This window comes from Seriola lalandi, unplaced genomic scaffold (assembly GCF_002814215.2).
Source record: "Seriola lalandi dorsalis isolate HSWRI2012SDOR001 ecotype SW California unplaced genomic scaffold, Sedor1 jcf7180002054408, whole genome shotgun sequence".
Lineage (NCBI taxonomy): Eukaryota > Metazoa > Chordata > Actinopteri > Carangiformes > Carangidae > Seriola > Seriola lalandi.
In genome coordinates this window covers 155,210-173,164 of record NW_019524961.1, presented here as the reverse complement: position 1 = coordinate 173,164, position 17,955 = coordinate 155,210, and the positions used below count along the sequence as shown (strand labels likewise).

General features: G+C 43.7%; 1 protein-coding gene across 6 annotated transcripts in view; it reads left to right on the top strand.

Moving 5' to 3' along the window:
* The window catches only part of rbms3 (RNA binding motif, single stranded interacting protein), a 273,401-nt gene extending 257,393 nt beyond the window's left edge, over positions 1-16,008 (top strand). For 4 of the 6 annotated variants that reach the window (XM_087175003.1, XM_087175004.1, XM_087175006.1 and 1 more), the window contains 3 exons: positions 5,915-6,004; positions 7,771-7,895; positions 8,692-16,008. In XM_087175003.1, coding sequence (XP_087031129.1) covers positions 5,915-6,004; positions 7,771-7,895; positions 8,692-8,755 — 279 coding nt within the window. In that variant the 3' untranslated portion in view covers positions 8,756-16,008. Of the gene's footprint in view, positions 1-5,914; positions 6,005-7,770; positions 7,900-8,687 lie in introns of those variants that run through there. The other 2 variants (XM_023409817.2, XM_023409818.2) reach the window with 2 other exon arrangements.
* Positions 16,009-17,955: the final 1,947 nt, after the last annotated feature.

Below are 17,955 nucleotides of genomic sequence, written 5' to 3'. Positions count from 1 at the left end.
CGGGGGCAGGCAAGCTTTGCTCCAGCACTACCTTTGATCTGTGTGTGTGTGTGTGTGTGTGTGTGTGTGTGTGTGTTTGTGTGAGTGTGTATGATTGAAACAGTGCTGTATTGTACAGTTACCCATGTGTTTCCAGGTGAGCTGTCAGCGACTGTGACGCCATGTTGGCTCTATCAGGAATGCCCCCTCCCTAATCTGCCCCAGCTGTGCTAACAACCAGGATTAGAGACAGGCTAATCTATGATGATGGCTTCTGATGTTTGATGGGTTGTATTATAGGAGAAAATGGGTTAAGACACTCTCTCCTTTTTTCACTTCTGGTTTACTCTCTCTGCCTCTCCCCTTTCTGCCTGCTTAGCTTTCCCGAGGCAATGTGCTGTGTAGCATAACTTTTCTATGGCTGAGCTGCACACACGGCATGCCACACTTGATCATCTCTGGGAATTGAGACATGTTTCCTATAAAGCTGATTCTTAAGCCAGATGTGAAAGCCCTTTCATACTGCCTGATTGAGAAAGCCTGTTAAAAGAGGGGTTAGGAACCAGCATCTGTAGCTATCCGTGTAGTAAACTGGACTTGACACCACATATTCTCAGAGCACATTCCTCAAGCGTACACGCATGTGGTGAAGTTGTTTTGATTGCCCCCGCTGGTCACGTGACGCAACCTTTTGCCACAGACGAGCACCTGCCATGAGCAGCGTCTCCAAAGTCAACAACTTATCACGACTGCCTCTGGCCACTGAAGGAGAAAGCCACACCTCAGAATACTCTTGGCTGTTCCAGGGCTCTCTGCGGCTGTTTGTGTATGGCTGTGGCTTTCTTCTTCTCTCCAAGAAAAGAACCAAATGTTCCCGATCCGCCCCAAAGCTGCGACACTGGTGCGGTGACCATAGCTTTCCGAGAACGCTGTGTTATTTTGCGCTGTTGACAGCGTGGATCGGCACGGAGAGGGTTTGCCCCGTTAAAAGGGAGCAGGAAGGCAAACCTCCCCTCGTAATGAGGAAGCGTGGATACGGTGCCGTCTGATGGTCACTGCTTTGGAATTTAGCTGCTTCACCAGAAAATGCCGTGTTTTCAACAACTGCTGTAGTCACCCAGCCCAGTCAGTTTGTCTGTGTTGAACAACTTGAGTACAGAATGCAAAAGAACCTCGGGCTCACTGTTTATGGATTGCACACATAAACATGCCATCCGTGCTCCTCGCTGATTTATTTTACCATGTTTGGTGCATATTGCTCTGTTACTGATTTATTTACTATGTTACAGCTCTCACCACTTAACAGGAGTATATCTGTCACGCTCTTGTGTTCGCTCTTCCCTGTTAGTTGCTGTGCACGTGTGGCTGTGCCCATGCAGTGTTTGTCATTTTAGTGTCTGTGTCTGTGTGTATGTGTTTTCACATACTGTATGTCAGAGTCTGCGTGTGTGAGCGACATAGTGTTTGACATGACAAGAGGTGACCTTCCCTCTGTGTTCTCCATCCTATTCCTGTCATGCCATGTATAACCCAGGTCTCTGTTGTCATGGTGACAGAGATGATTGACAGCTTCTGTGTCCCTGGAAGACAGATTTGTGTGAAGCGCTTTCCTCTATTATCTGGGCTGTTTCCCTTGGTCTTCTATGGGGAAGCCTAAGTGCAGCATGTTGTTCTGCATTTCCATAACTGTGCATGGCTATATTTAACCTTTACTCACCCAGGGAAGTTGACTGAGTGTGTACTCTCTTCTCTTGTTGCTTCACATTCGAGCAGTAACACATGTTGACACCTGGGTGAGTCCTGTTACCAGCGAGCAGTCAGGTCTTTGCAGGACCTTGAAAGTAATTGTTCAGGGAGGAACAACCTTTTATGGCATTTTTAAATTTTGCATTTTGAATGCGTTTAAGGGCCTGTAGCCAAGAACTCTGGTGCAAGAACTGGCCACTCTTGAATAAGTTTTATTCCTCTGATATTGAAATTCGTGTGCTTAATTTAAAGTTTGTCTTGTGAAATAAGAACTTAATTCTGAATTCAGATTGTATTTTCTCAGTTGGTATGCAGCCGAGGCTCGAGTGCACTCAGACCTTGTGCCTGAAATAATAAAGAACTACAGCAGTAATGACATTTCAGGCTTATACATTCATGTTCCATGGCACAGAGTGAGTGTGCACTGCCTAATTTGGGTTCCTGAAGGAAGACCTTTGTATTTTGGCTTTACTTAAAGCTGCACCAATCAATATTTAAAAAAAACAAAAAATGACTCAAATAAATTTGTGTGATGTGAAAGGTGTCAATCACTGTGACAAACCCACAGACAATTGTCATCCGACTCTTCCCTTCAACTCTTCAGAGCATTTTATTGTCTTTCAGCTCATTGCTTTGATTTTACCCCTGTTACTATTTTAGTTCTGTCTCGCCATTTTCATTCATTTCCAGCAGCAGCAGATATTATTAAACCAGGTGCACGCTGGTGAATGTAGTGGGGCATTTTGCACCCAAAGAGCTGTTTATTTCAATCAAGAGTTCGAGACCAAAACAGGATAGAGCTGAAAGGAGAGCGAGTAATGGACTGTAAATAGGAAACTGTTTGCTCACACATTAACCATATCAAATTTTAGGTTGATTATATGTCAGTGCTTACAGCTTGTTCCTCTGCTCTTAAGTGGCTAAAGACATCAATTAATACAGCTTTAAAAATACCTTGAACTTGAGCTCGACTATTAGACTAAGAGAGGGACTGCTTATCATCATCATTAGATTTATATTCAGTATTACACACCACATGTTGAAGGCATTTCATTCCTCATAATAATGAATGTAATGCAAAGACCAAAGACTTTTTTTTGGACATTTCGGACTTTCCTGCCTTTTGCTGCGTTAGTTTCGGTGCATTACTGTCACCTGTATATCAGTGTTTATGAACCCACTCGAAAACTGTACAAGGTACCTTTAATACTGAAATAGTAAATATTAGAAGTGATTTAACAGATGACACTGATTTTGCCAGTGTAAATCTCTTCAGGCAGAGTGCTAACAAAGCCTAGGGGCCAAGATATGGAGGTTTTTTTTTTTTTCATGGTGAAGTGGTACAGCACTATGATTCACAGCCTCCGGTGTGCATCTCCAATAGTTCCCTTCGTGTTGGATCCCCACTGCTAAGATCAATAGTCATCAGAGCCCATCCCCACGCTGCTCTGCCATTAATAACCTACACTGAATAGCTGGATGCTCTTGCCTTGACCAACTGTTATCCTCCGCCTTGCTGACGATGCGACAGAACAGCATGTCAACACAGAGGGGATAGATAGATAGATGTGGGGACTTCAATGACAGACAGAGAGGGTGATGATTTATTTGGACATTTAAGCATGCTAACCTGCTGTGCTACATTCCACCAGTGCCAGAAATTCTCGTTGATGTGGAAAGCTGATTGCAGAAATTTAAACTGCCCCATCACCCTTGTACCCACCAAACATATATTGCATCTTATACTTCACTGTGGTGCAGAGGCCCAAACCACTGTGGTACCAGAGCGGCTCTGTCTATTCTATGGATTTTCATCCTGGCATCGCTGCAATGCGGTCTGACTTTATACTGTAGTTATAGGTGTATGTCATGGAGAGTGAGGATAGAGAAGAAACTTAGGGAGCCTACTCACACCAGCCTCGTTAAGGAACTATTCAGTCTTCCCGTTCATCAAACATACACACACGCCATCTGCTTCAGGCGCAGGTGTGTGTGTGTGTGTGTGCGTGCATGTGCATAGATGTGTATGTGCAGCTGTGTGTGTGTGTGAACTGCAAGAGTGAAACACCATTTATTGCCAATTAGGGATGCTTTATATTGCCCAAACCTGTCCCCTGACTATGGACAGGAAAGTATTAAGAGTTGAAATTGGACAAAAATCATCTCCATCACCATAGCAACCCAATTCACTGTAGCTAGACTTGACATCCTTGTGACTTGCCACAGCAGCGAGTGCAGAAATGTGCCCTGCTCGACCTGCCACATTAAATAGGTTAACTAATGGTTATGGTAGACGAAAAAATCTTATCTTATTAAATTTTCCTGTTAAATCTAATTTAAATTCCTTTTGCAGTCCTGCAGAGAAATATAACATTTCAAATGGACATTCTCCTTTGACAGGGAGATTTTGATATTGCTAATTATCTCCTGCTTCCCTTCATTTGCTTTCATGCAGCCCTCACAGGTGAGTTGCCTGAATAAGTTAATGGGAAGGGGAGACGAAGACAAAAAGTCACGAAGAAAATTGGTATGCATGGTTTAGATTCACCAGGGAGAAGGTCACTTCAACAATCTGATAGGCCCTTTTAGACGATAGAGGGCTGAGAGAGGGGGGGGGTGACAGGAAGGTGAGAGGGAAGAAGGGATGACACAGAGAGGTAATGTGGTAATGTGTCAGGAAGTCTGGATATGCTGCCTCGCCCCGTCCTGAGTGTCACAGCCCTGAAGGTGTGATAACCTTAAATTCACACGCACATACCCACACAGTCACACTCACATACGAACGCACACAAGCATCCATCCCAGGGCATCCTCCTAGCCATGTGTAGCGACGGTGGGGGAGTTAATCACCCATGTCCATGGCCTTTAGCTGCTCTCATTAGCGGTGAGCGGTGGAGCCGTACCCGATCCATTAGCAACGCTGCCGGTAATGACACTTCACCAGCACCGCCGGGCCCACAGCCAAGAAAGGCTCCGCAGCCCGGCACAACCCCTCCATTACTGCCTCCTACTGCATATTGCCGCCACGCTTTTTAGCACTGGCAGGGGGACTGAGAGGCAAAGGAAAAAAATAAGACAGAAAGAAAGGGATCGTACTTCTCTTTTTCCTTGGTCCGGAAAAGCAGCAGGAAGATGAGGAGAGGCGGAGAGGCAGCCCGGTGGCTTTTATCTGGGATCACATCCGTTGGCGCTGTACTGCAGCATTATCGTTCCAAGCTTCTTTGTCTTTGTTTGTCTTTCTCACACTTAGACGCACACACACACACACACACACAGACACATGCACATGCACAGACTCAATGTTCCCAACACACAGCTGCACACAGGAGAACACATACATCCACATGCACAATTGGACGGACAAATAGTGATAAGTCATCTTTTATGCACAGGCATGTGCTAATTAAAAAGAAGCACACACACTGGCAAATCAGGCTCATACTGGCACACATGTTCATCATCACACATACGCACGCACGCACGCACACACACACACACACACACACACACACACACACACACACACACACACACACCATACTTTCACAGCAAGTCCCAGAAAAAGCCTCAGAGAAAAGTGCCGTGTCTTCATTCATATTGCATGTGAAAGCCCCATGGCTGTCATGTAACCAAACCTGTGTCACATCTGTAAAATGGCCTTCATGGAGCAAGCTAGCATCCAGTTAAGAGCCAGAGCAGGCATGACGAAAGGAATATAGGCCACAGAAAACAGACCTCCTGTTTTCTCTTTCCTCTCTCTCTCTCTCCCTCTCTTTCCTTTTCCCTTCAGCTTTCTTTTTCTTTTTCTTTTTTAAATTTTTTATCTTCTTCTCAGCTGTGGCCTGGTGCAATTGCCTGCTTGTGAAGTCTTGGTGGAACAGCAGGACATCTCTTCCTCCTTCCCCTCTGTCTGTCTCACACACTCTCCTCTCCTCTGCTCTGCTCTGCTCTGCTGACCGTGCACACATATTCTCTTAGCGCCCTCCAAAGGATGCTGAGGGCACAGCAAGCTCCCATTCCCGATGGCTCCGGGGATAATTGCACTGAAAGAGACTTGCAGGGAATTGTAATATCAGTGTTTGAAAAGCGTTTCTTGTCTAATATTGGATTGGGATTTGGTGCTCTAATGTGTGTAGCAGGAATTTTCATGTGCAAGGCCTTTGATGTGTGTCTTTTGTTTGTGTTTCAGTACATGACTGCTGCAGCTGCCGCGGCGCCTATGCAAGGGACCTACATTCCCCAGTACACTCCTGTGCCTCCAACAGCCGTCCCTGTCGAAGTAAGACCCACACACATGCACATGGTGCTTCCCAATAATCCAGAATCTGCTATTTACAGATATCTGTTAGTCATCTGTTTAAAAAGTCTGATATTAACCCTGAGGAGGAGGACATCATTACTGCTGACAGCTCACACACTTACACTCACAAGCACTCACTCCACCATTTCTAAATGCTGCTCACCACAACAGACCTGAGCAGTCATTAAATAGACAGATTACATTTGAAGCGTGCCGTAAATTGCTCTTATTCTCTCCAAACAAATAGCCTTGCACCACCAGCAAATAACAAGGATGAAAACTGCAAGCAAAGCTAAATGAGTCAGAAGTTTTATAGTATTTGCGAAAGACATTTGAAGTGCAGTGCAGGCTTTGTCACTTCTTCGGCGGCTGTCTGAGCTCCTGGCAGGTTCGGGCAGCCCAGCCTGAGAAATGATGAACGTGGAAAGCAGGCAGGCAGGCAGGCAGGCAGGCAGGCAGGTAGGCAGGCAGGCAGGCAGGCAGGCCGGCCGGCGAGGAGAGCAGGCTGGCTGTCTGGCGGCTGACAGTGCGGTCGTATTCAGATGGACTATCAGTCGTGTATCAGATGACAGGAGCTGAAGTGAGACACAGTGCCGGCGGTGCTGTCTCTCTCTCTCTTTCTCTCTCTCCCTCCCCTCCCCCCCACACACACAGCCGGTTCGGGCTGGTAGGTAGCTGGAACACACACACATCCGTCAGCCATGGAGCTCTGGTTAGCCCACCAGCCACGGACAATGACAGTTTCCCCTGACAGACCCATTAGTCGTTCCTCCCCCCTCCTCAGAAAGTTGCAGTCTTCTTCATGAAGGAGTTGGACAGGGGAGAGAGATGTAGTTGTAGTGTAGCCCCCGGCGTCTCTTACCTATTTCATCCTCACCGTCGTCCTCTCAATGCCAGCGTCAGCAGCAGGGCGTATATCACCGTATCAGCCAGTGTCTGGAGGGCTGATGTATGGACAAGGAGGAGTATCCTTGAGAGCTTGTTAAAGGTGATTGAGATGACTCAGTGATGGGGGCTATTCGTAATGCTCAACACATAAAAAGGCTAAGAGGCTGTTGTGATGAATTCAGTGCACACAGCCATCCTTTTCCAGTCTTTTCACCACAGACATAGAGGTGAAACTCCATGAGCATTATAGCACATTTTGTTCTTTCGTATCTTATAGTAAATTTGATTACCATACATAAATCCCTATGCAATGTCAAACCACCAAATCGTTTTTTTCTCCGTTCGGTTTTGTTTCTACTTTAAAATGTTGTTCCTAATATATATCTTATATGTTTCCGCTGCTTAATTATTAGATTAAAAACAAATATTCTTTATATTTTTTTTAGTGCAGAAATAAATTAAACTATTTAAATTCAAGACTGTAATTTCATTGTATGGCATTTAGAAATTATTATTATATGCATTTCTTTGGATGCAATCTGGACATATGCATATGTTGACAACTTAAAGAATTAGTTCAAGTTAAAAATATTTTAAAAACATTTCTGCGGTTGTAAGAAATACTCATCTATTACAGCATAGAGAAAACCGCAGGAAGAGCAACAGAGGACGGTTCCTTCTTCCAGGACGGATAGACACGCAGTGGTACAAATTTACAGTGTGTACAGAGTAGACAGAAGAAGACTTTTACTCTATACAGGCACATACTGTACTTTTCAGCAGGATGTTACAAGCACTGCAGGGAGATGCTTGTTAGAGTTCGGAGCTGACACATTTCCTCCCGTGTGTGTCCTCAGGGAGTGGTGACGGACGCCTCCCCCCAGACAGTGGCTCCCTCATCACAGGAGGTGGCTGGCCAGCAGCAACAGATCCAGGTGGACAGCGCTGCCGACCATGTTCCTGCTTACTCATACCAGTCCAAGTAAGCTGCTGTCAACCTTTTAGACATGCTATGCTATTTTCACACATTTAAAAAAAAAGATAATAATAATAATTTAAATGGTAAGCAGTAGAGGTGGGCGTTCAGGGATTAAGTTATTTATGCCTTTAATATCTCTGGGTGTCTTATGTCACGCTTTCATCAATGTTGTCATTTTTCCTTAAGTAATGTTTCCATTGACGCAGTGAAGTATTTAATTTGCCAGATTAACCAAGAAGAGGATTTCCTGTCGTTCCATTCCAATTTTTTACATATCACAATATACACAATATATGTTTTGTATTACATAAGATGACACTCACATTAGGTCGTTTTGTGGTAAACAAATAAAATCGTTTTCAAACAGGTTTTTCACTACAGACAAGCTTCCTGCCTGTGAATTATCGGTTGTAGTGAAAGGTACTTCTCTTTGACAAATGTTTTTTGTTAAGATTCACAGTACTTAAAACCGATCTTAAAATGAAATAAAATAAGAGCACTAAGAAACGCAGTGCTGTTATAAAATGACTCGTATTAGTCCTGGCAGCTGTTGTCATTTCCTCGTCATTCTGGCAGCACTTTTTTTTTTTGCTTCTCTGACCTGCTCAGAACTGTTTAACATGCTGCATTTTGCTTCAGTACTTGGGCTGGGCTGTCAGCTGTCAGCTCTATTGCTCTTCAGTGTTTGTAATATTGTGCTTTGATTACAACTGCTCTCTCTCTTTCGCTTTCTCTCTCTCTCTCTCTCTCTCTCTCCCTCTCTCCCTCTCTCTCTGTTTTCTCCTCTTTCATCAGATAGCAACGGCCTGAGCGAATGTTCCTGTGACAGCTTTGCCTTGAGACAGAAGGTGGCTGCACTGTGAATGTGAGGAAAAGAGAATAGAAAGAGATTGCTTCCAGATTGCCCAGGCACCAAAAAAGAGACACTTTTTTCATTTCCTACCTGGCCTACGAGAAAAAAAAAAAAAAAAAGAAAAAGAAAAACGCAAGAAGGAGGAGGAAAAGAGTGCTGAGGAAGGGGATGGGAAAATTGCTGGGCACAGTGCAAAGAAGTGAAATTGTTTAGTCTGGGAACCTGCCTGAAGGGCTGGGCTGAAGCTTGAAAAGTTTCTCAAAGAAAATTCTCAACCAATTAAAAATAAAAAAGTAAAAAAAAATACATATACAAACAAATGAAAAATGACAAAAAAAAAAAGGTTGAATGCGCAGGTAGGTGATGAAGTTTATTTTGTAATTAGAAAAGGGGAGTCAAGTTTGAGATACACACAGAGATTGTCTTCCTCAGATATTAAGCTACAATTTCTTTTCACTCTTTTTTATGTTCTAGTGTTAAATTTTAGTTTTCTAGATATATTCGAAAAAGTGTTTTTTCTTTCTTGAATCTTCATGGCCTTAATTTGAAGGGCGCCAGAAACTTTTTACAGAGTTAAACTCTGACGTCTGGTTAGGAAAAAAAAAAAAAAAAGCAAACAGAGTCAGTCTCTTGGACCACTTGGAGGGTACAAGACACTGGATGAGTTGTTCTAAAGAGGAAAAAAGAATCTATCACATAAGCTGTACAGATTTAATAGAGAAGAGCTTTTTTTTCTTTTCTTCATTAGAAGAAAACTTTGATAATTATTATGTCAGAGGTAACTAAGTGTCAGAAGAAAACAAAATGTCTGTTGGGGAAAAAGACTCGGGGGGGAGATGAAGCTCTGAAGAGATTTTTCACAATGAGGAAAAAATGAAAACATAAGGAACATGCTGCATTGTGGATGCAGTCTGTTGCAAATGCTGAACTTGTTTTTATTATCATAATTATTATTTTACATGGCAAAGTTGCTGTCAATGACATTAGTGCTTTTTATCTGCCACATTTTACCTTTTTTATGAGCTTTAAGATGTTTTTAGCCCGCTTTGCTTGTCACACTGCAAAAAGACAAAAAAAGAAGAAAAAAAATTATAAAATGAAAAAAAAAAAAAAACTACGGAAAAATTCTGGCAGTGAAATAAAAACAGTAGATTCAGTAGGAGCTTACGGTTTAAACCAATCAGTGCAAAAGCAATAGAAGAAATTGTTGACAATTTCTGTAGTCTTTCCTAGTTGTGGATCAAATGCAGCCCATGGATGGCCATTTTTATACCAAAGATGAAGAGACACTCTGAACCAGAGTTTTGTTTTTGTTTTGTTTTTTTTGTTTTTTCTTTTCATTTTTCAGTTTGATTTTGTTGTTGTTGATGTTGATGTTGTTGTTGATGTTAATGTTGATATTGTTGTTGTTGTTGTTGCTGTTGTCGTTGTTTTTTATTTGACCTTGATGGCCGGACCAGTCCTTACTATCCTTCTTTACACTTTTTTTTCATCGGGTTTAAGCTAATTTTCCACGGTTGTCCAAGCTGTCACCGATGCAAACACACACACAGAGACACACACACACACACATACACACACACACAGACAGACAGACAGACAGACACACACACACACACAGACAGACAGACAGACACACACACACACACACACACACACACTCTCACATACTGTATGTACACATACATGCACACACTTACAAACTCATACACACCCTTCAAACAGTATTTAAATGTGCAATGCAGCCGGTGGCAGCCCTACCAAAAGTCTTTTTTTCTTCTCCTCCTCTTCTCGTCTTTTCATTTCTTTATATGTCTCATCACTTTTACGATGCTTTCACACACCGTGGGTGCATTCCACTTCTCTCTCTTTCTCAGATCCTGCAGGGAAAACTTTAGGAAACAGATTCGGGGAATGTTGCTTGCTATGCTCCGTGGTCGTCGATGCATTGCTTCCAGCTTTGTCCTCTTAGTGATTTCTGTCCTCAGTCTCTTTATCTCTTTGATTCAGCCGTAACTAACTCAACCGTTTCTCAGTTCTCGTACTGAGCTTCAGAGTTGAACTGGGAATCTCCCTGCTGCTGTTTGACCTCATTTTAATCCCTGTCATGTCGACATCACCAAATCTAGGTCACGTTTTTGAGTATTTATCTGCTGAGATTACCAGCTGAGTGGTGTTTAATGCATATTGTACATCAGATAAGGTGTAAATCACAAAACTGACTTTGAAATCTTTAGCAACGATTGCATAAACTTTATGGAACAAACCTAATGTACATATGTGGCAGCCAAAGAATATTAAAACAACTGTTTTAGAAAGTAATGGTGGTTTAAAGGAGTAGTTTGACATTTTGCCAAATAGAGTTATTCACTTTCCAAGAATTGGATGAGAAGATGGATATCACGCTCATGTCAGTATGAGCTGCTGGTTAACTTAGCTTAGCACAAAGACTGGAAACAAGGGGAAACAGCTAGCGTGGCTCTGTCCAAAGCTCACAAATATTCACCTTCCAGCACCTCTAAAGCTCAAGGATTAACACATTAAACCTGGTTTGTTTAAACCAAACAGAAAAGTGAAATAATGACACTATTTCATGGGGAGTAATGTTCTGGACTATTTCTTGGCTAGGTGCAGGGACTTAACTGTCGTCTTTGTCGTTAGACAACCAGCAGAGACTCCGGGAAGTTATTCTGAAGAAATGTCATACTATTCCTTTAAAACACTTTTGAACAGAGACACAATGACTCCACATCTGTAAAGCAGGAAACTTCGCTTTGAAAGATCCTGTTTGAATTGTAAGACTGCCATCACTGTGTGACACTAACAAGGCATGGAAGAAGTGTGTTTAAAGGCTACAGAGGGACTGTCTGTCTTAAACTTCCCCCTGATCGTTTGCCCAGTGCAAGCAGTGGAGGTCAGCACACCTGTGGGACCTAACTAGACTCCTCACCAGCCATAACAACATGTTGATGGCAGCTCCTTCCTCGACCCCACCGCTGAGTGTCAGTTACACCCCTGGTTGTCCCAATTTGTTGCACAAACAACCCCGACTCATCTTATCCGGTCTTTCCATCTCAGAGTTGCACGAGGTTTTCAATGACTTCATCTCTGAGGATTGTCCCTGAAGAAATTGCCTGTGGGACAGCAGCCATTTCTGCCCCCATTACAGCAGCCTGTGTGTGTCAGGAGCACTGTGTGTCTGCTCTGTTCACTCATGCCCGCCCGCTCTGCCCCAACAGTGGTGCTCCGGCACTAAAAAGACCCCGTTTTTTTTCCCTGCTTCACTGGCACCATTAATGTGCCAAGGCCAAGCCAGGCTCCTTTGCTCTCATTTTCCCTCGCTGTCATTCTCTCCCTCTTCCCCCTCTCTCCTGCTCTCTCTCTCTCTCTCTCTCTCTCTCTCTCTCTCTCTCTCTCTCTGAGGTTTCTTCTCTTTATTGGATGGTGCAGAAGCAGAACCACAAACCAATTTCAGTCACTCTCGCAATGAGGCTTGACGGGCCCAATTTGTCTCCCTCCGGGGCAATAGGATCCACTCCAGTGTCCCTCAAAAGGCCCTTTTCTTCCAAACAGAGAAGGAGCTTTTTGTTTGGTGACAATTGCAATTGAGCTCTCGCAGTTCATGTGACTCATTCAAATCTAAGTCCAGCGCTGCATTTTGGGACGAGGTGGCGTGTTGTGCACATTACAGGCAAGCTATGTCATTGTGCGTGGCGATGTTTGTAACTAACAATCAAATTGTACATCGAGTGCCTTTTTAACAAAGCTTCCAAATGATTCCAAATTATCAATGTGATAGTTAAAAACAGCAAAGCACATGGGAGAGCGTGTTAAAGAAGGTGTGCTGAAGAAATGCTACACAATATCGAAGCTACTCTATGGTGCTAAAGAGGAAGCTGTCTCGGGCTTGTGCCTTCATTGTGTTCACTGGTCTCTGTGACGAGCTGGCCACTGTTGATCATTTTGCCATGAACTCACTCTTTGCAGGCCACCTGTCCACTTGACGACACACAAAAAGAAAGAGGAACGCAGGTTCCTGTCGGGAACTATACTTTCAAAGCCATACATACATTTTCATCTCCTCAGTAACACTGTAAATACCTGCTGTACATTCTTGTCTTCCATCCACCAACGGAGGTCAAAAGCCAAATGCGTCATTCAAACTGTCTCTCAGTGATCATTCAGCTATTTATTGTCCAATCAAATCAACACCTGCCCTTTTCCTTTCATCTGATCTGCCACTCAACATCTGCTTTCACTTGCCTCAAGGCCATGATTCGCTCTTATCTCCCGATGAATAAGTCTCTGCCACATTACAGTCTTTAAAGGCTAACGGCTGACAAATGTTGGGCTTTAGAGCTCCCTGGACGTGCCCACACTGCTCATCTGTTCGTCATTGTTGCATGAACTCACTGTGTCTGAACCATTTTTAAACGACAGAGCTGCTACACTACAACTTAACCAGTTTTAAGCTAGTATGTGTGTGTGTCTGCGTGCGTGTGTGAAGAGTTGTTCTACTCAACAGTTCAACTTTTAGTGAGGTTATGAATACAGCATAGCTACAACCGAGTTCTCTAGACTTTTACGGCTGCTGTTTTATAGAGTACTGAAGACATTTTTGAAGCTTAATAGGACTCATAATGCAGGAGTTGCACATCAGAGAGCAGATCGTCCTACAAATGGCCTGAGATTCAATAGTCATGGCATTAGGGGAAATAGGATTACAAATAGTCAAGAGATTATGGGAAGAAATGCACAACAAAGACTATCAGCTGTATTTTGCTAATGGAGATTTTAAGAAAGAAAAATATGTTAAGGCAAGTGTTTGCTTTTGGTGCACGGTACTAATATTTCACAGAGATTGGACAGATTACCCGACTGAACAAATAGAAATGGCTTTTTCTTAATAGCACAATGGCATAATGTACCTTTTCAGAATACCAATACCTTCGTGGAAGTGTACAGAAGGCATGCCTGCAATTTTAAGGAGGCTGTAGCAGAAACGCTCTGCTCCCAGTCAGCCCATGTGTCAGCACAAACCAGAAGCCAGCTATGCCAAGAGAGAAAGTGTGTGTATGTGTGTGTGTGTGTGCGTGCGTGTGTGTGTGCGTGCGTGCATACGTGTGTGTGTGTGTTTGCATGCGTGTGTGAGAGAGTGAGAGAGAAAGAAAGAGAGAGGGGGGATCATTAGCTCATGTTGCCAGGCAGAAGTGGTCGTAGCCTGGAGTTTCTCCGTCTTCGTGCAGCAGTATGTCCCCGCTACTGAATCCCAGGAGGTGACCAGCTTGACCCCTCACTAATTAGCAACACATACTCTTCCTGTCTTGCACCACCATACCCAGACAGTATCTTTCTCTTCTTTATCCACACAGTCACTCTTCATTTTCCACCTCTTCCATGCCTGCGTTTTGTATTTAGCATACCGTAGCATGTCCACTCAAAGTCCACATCAGCATCTTTTCCACCTTCGGGAAAAACATCAAAGTGAAAGATTCTCTCATCGTCTTTAGAAAAGATTGGCCAGAGATCGGGGGGGGGGGGGCACTCCACCTCATTCGCATCACGCAACCTACGATTTGCAACATGAGATCAAGTCGTCATGATAATTTTGATGATTAATGTCACGAATCAAAACAAAAGCCAGATTGCACCCCAGGCGAGAGCATGCAAGAGGACTTTCATTTATCTGCAATTTGCAATGATTATTTCTGAAACATGATGCTAACACCAGTTGCAGTAGGCGTGAGGGATCACAGGTCAAATCAGCGGGCAGAGCAGGTCGAAGGACGTCATTCACACTGCTGACTGCTGGCCCAACACTCTTTACCGTGTCAGGATGATCCTGTTTGCTGCCATAGTTCCAGAAAGTAAAGTTTATGCAATCATCAAAATTTAGTTACAAGCATTGTTTTGTGGGTAAACGTCTATCTGAAAATAACAGAATTTTCATAATGCGGTAAATCTCACTCGTCTGGTGCCCCAAGAGAGTCAAGTCATATGCTTTGAATTGTTTTCGACTACTGTTTGATGCAGGGAGGAGGAATGATGCTGTAGATTTAGAAAATAATGTGGGGAAATGCAACCTTTCATTCCCCGTCGGTTTTCTTTGGATAACTCACACACTCGCTACAAGGTAAATCTGATTTTTCTGTGAGCTTACCTACTCTCAGATACCGGATAAATACACATCTTGAGATTTTACCTACATCCTGGTTTTCTCCAGTGTCGGTCTTTCAAGGCGAGGTGCGTACTTCACTGCCTTTTCTTAGGAAAAAAAAGAAAAAAAAAGTTTTCTCAATCCGTCCCTTGCTCACCATTTCTCTCAGTCACTGCCACCATCCCTAAATCTGACATGATTCAGACTGTCATTTATGTAGTGTGGCCTCCACGCTGTCACAGGAGGAAACTCATTAGATGTATTACATGTCATACTCAGTTGATGCGAGGCTCTTGCAGATTCATCTTTTGTGAATGGAGTCGCAGCCGTTCCACATTGATTCCCGTGTGTTAGGAAAACAGTAGTTCAGAGTTACTCTCACAGCTTGTCTCTCACAGCAGAGTGTAAAGGAGAACCGTGGCTCAATAACTCATCACAGACTAGGGCATACACACACACACACACACACACACACACACACACACACACATGCACTTACACACACTCTCCACACACATAATGCAGTGGGAAAATTGCTCAAACTACCCCCCATAAAGGCGAGGCCCTGTGCTTTTTAATTGATGCTTCGGTCCACCTTTGATGAGAACTATCGATTGGTCACACAACCCCAGGAGCGCAGCCGGTCGGTCGGTCGGTCGGTCGGTCGATCGGTCAGTCAGTCAGTTAGTCAGCCAGCCAGCCAGCACACCCCTCGTGGAGTTCAAACAGCTCCCTGAGAAATACAAAATCCAACAATCACTAGGAAATGGCCGACCAAATTGTTTAGAGATAGCCAGGACAAAAAGTGTGTTAGGCAAGGGACTCATTTACCGGTTAAAAAGAGGAACTATTTATTAGGACAGCAGAGCGGTTTTTTATTTGTTTTTTGTTAGTTTTCTCTTTTTCTTGTTTCTGTTTCTTTTTCACTTTTTCTTTTGTTTCAGCGCCGAGGAGGACATGGTCACGCCTCGCACACGCTGCTCAGTGTGTGTGATCTTTGAGAAACTATCTGTACATCTGTGGATGTTAGGATCTGACTTGGGTTTTATGAGTTGTTTTTTTTTCTCTCTGATGAAGCTTTCAATAAAAAAATGTGGAAAAAAGCACCAAGGAGCGCTGTTATCTTTCAATCTGCATCGCAAATGATTGTGTTTCATCACAGCGAGCTGTTTGCTTGTCCTCGGGCCATTATTATGGAAACATTTATTATGCGCTGAGCATCTTCTAAGGAACAAACACGCACACACACACACACAACACACCATCTTCACTATAGCCTATTATCAATATGAGTAAATTGCAGTGGGAAGCAAGAGGAAGCCCTATTATTATCATCCAGCCTGATGGCACCTGCTGCGTGTTGACCTTGGGCCCTCACATCCTCTCATAATTACAGCCTTTGCAAATGGATCTAATACCTCTCGATGGGATTTCTCCCATCACGGCTCACACACACTTGATTGGGCGTAAAGTGGTCATAATCAAAGATGGAGGAGCCTGCTGGAGGAAGAAGTGGATCGATGGCAATCAATCTGCCTCTTCACTCTCATTTAGGCCCAATCAATTGCTGTCCTTGTCACCTCCAAGGGACGCCTGTACTGTCAATACCACAGCTGCACAGTAGCCAAGTTTCCACTGCCTGAGACGTCTCTGCAAGGCAACAAGGCTGGCACTCCAAGACAAAGGACGTCTTAATAGAGAACAATTGACTGGTTGGATTGGGCTGAGCGTGTGTGTGTGTGCACTCCAATGCACATGATTTGGCTGTCAGGAGTTACAGCTTCATTTTTGCATCGGCTGATCTGTGAATATGTGGAAGTACCTCCATGCTCAAAAGAGATAACTGTCGGCGAGGTACATTTGCTGCAATTTAAAACATTTTACTGCTCCGAGAGACCTCTCCGTGGTGCCATGGTTTTCTCCACTACACACTGAATGGCTGCTAAATCTGGGAAAATGCACTGGGATCCTTTATTGAGTGAAATGCCACAGATTCAATCTCACTCCCTTAGAGCCAAGCAGCCTCCTTATCTGGACTTATAGAGATGTAGCAGCTGAGCACCACAAGGGTGCAGCATACCAACACAGATGTTATCTGGTGTGTGTATTTCATAGAGGAATGAGAACCCCTCCACACACACACACACACACACACACACACACACAGAGCACCACCACTGGATACAGATCAAGGACATCTCCACTGAGGGAAACTCAACACGACAACACAACCAGCCTTCCCATCAAGCGTCTGCCATCTGCTGTATATATACGAAGATTAAGACAGAAAAGCCTGGATGTGCATTAAAATATATCTGTCCCACTTGCTGTACAAATTCGTCTGATTGATGTGCATTTTTATAGGATAAACATGCTCTTTGAGGGCTTCCTAGATGCAGCATTTAGTGTTGATAAGGGAACTGATGGCAAATCCTGGCATGAGCTTCAGTTCACTGTGACAAGGAACAGGAACGGATAAACCGTATGTAAGTTTAAAGATGCAGAGTTTCTTTAAACACTTTGTTTTTGCAGTGCAAATTACACCAGGGAATCATTTGGGTGTAAGGTTTGTGTTGTAGCAACACAGCCTGAGGAAAATTACGATTCATAAGCTGTTTCACCACAAGTCTTCATCAGAGAGCCGTGATTAGAAACCCCGCACTCTGTAAATTGTCCTGATGTTATACACGTGACCCACATGTACAAAACAAGCAACACTAATTAGCTGTAATGGTTATTTTGGTTCTGAAGGTTATCTATATGCCTCTGACAAATGATCCGTACAGGCCTCTGGGGTGACGAGGTTGCAGATTGCAGATAGCTGAACGCGACTGGTTTTATTCTTGACTTTTGTCTATTCTTGTCTGAAAAGAGGTTTCACTGAAAATGGCTTGATTGGGACTGGGATCTTTAACGACCCTGAGCTTCCAGGTGCAGTCGGAGCGGTTTTGCATCCAATCAAGAATCTGTGATCGTCAGCAACCGCAAACACACCTGGTGCTCCCATATTAGCTGATACACCACTAAGAGACACATAATTAACCATAGAGGGG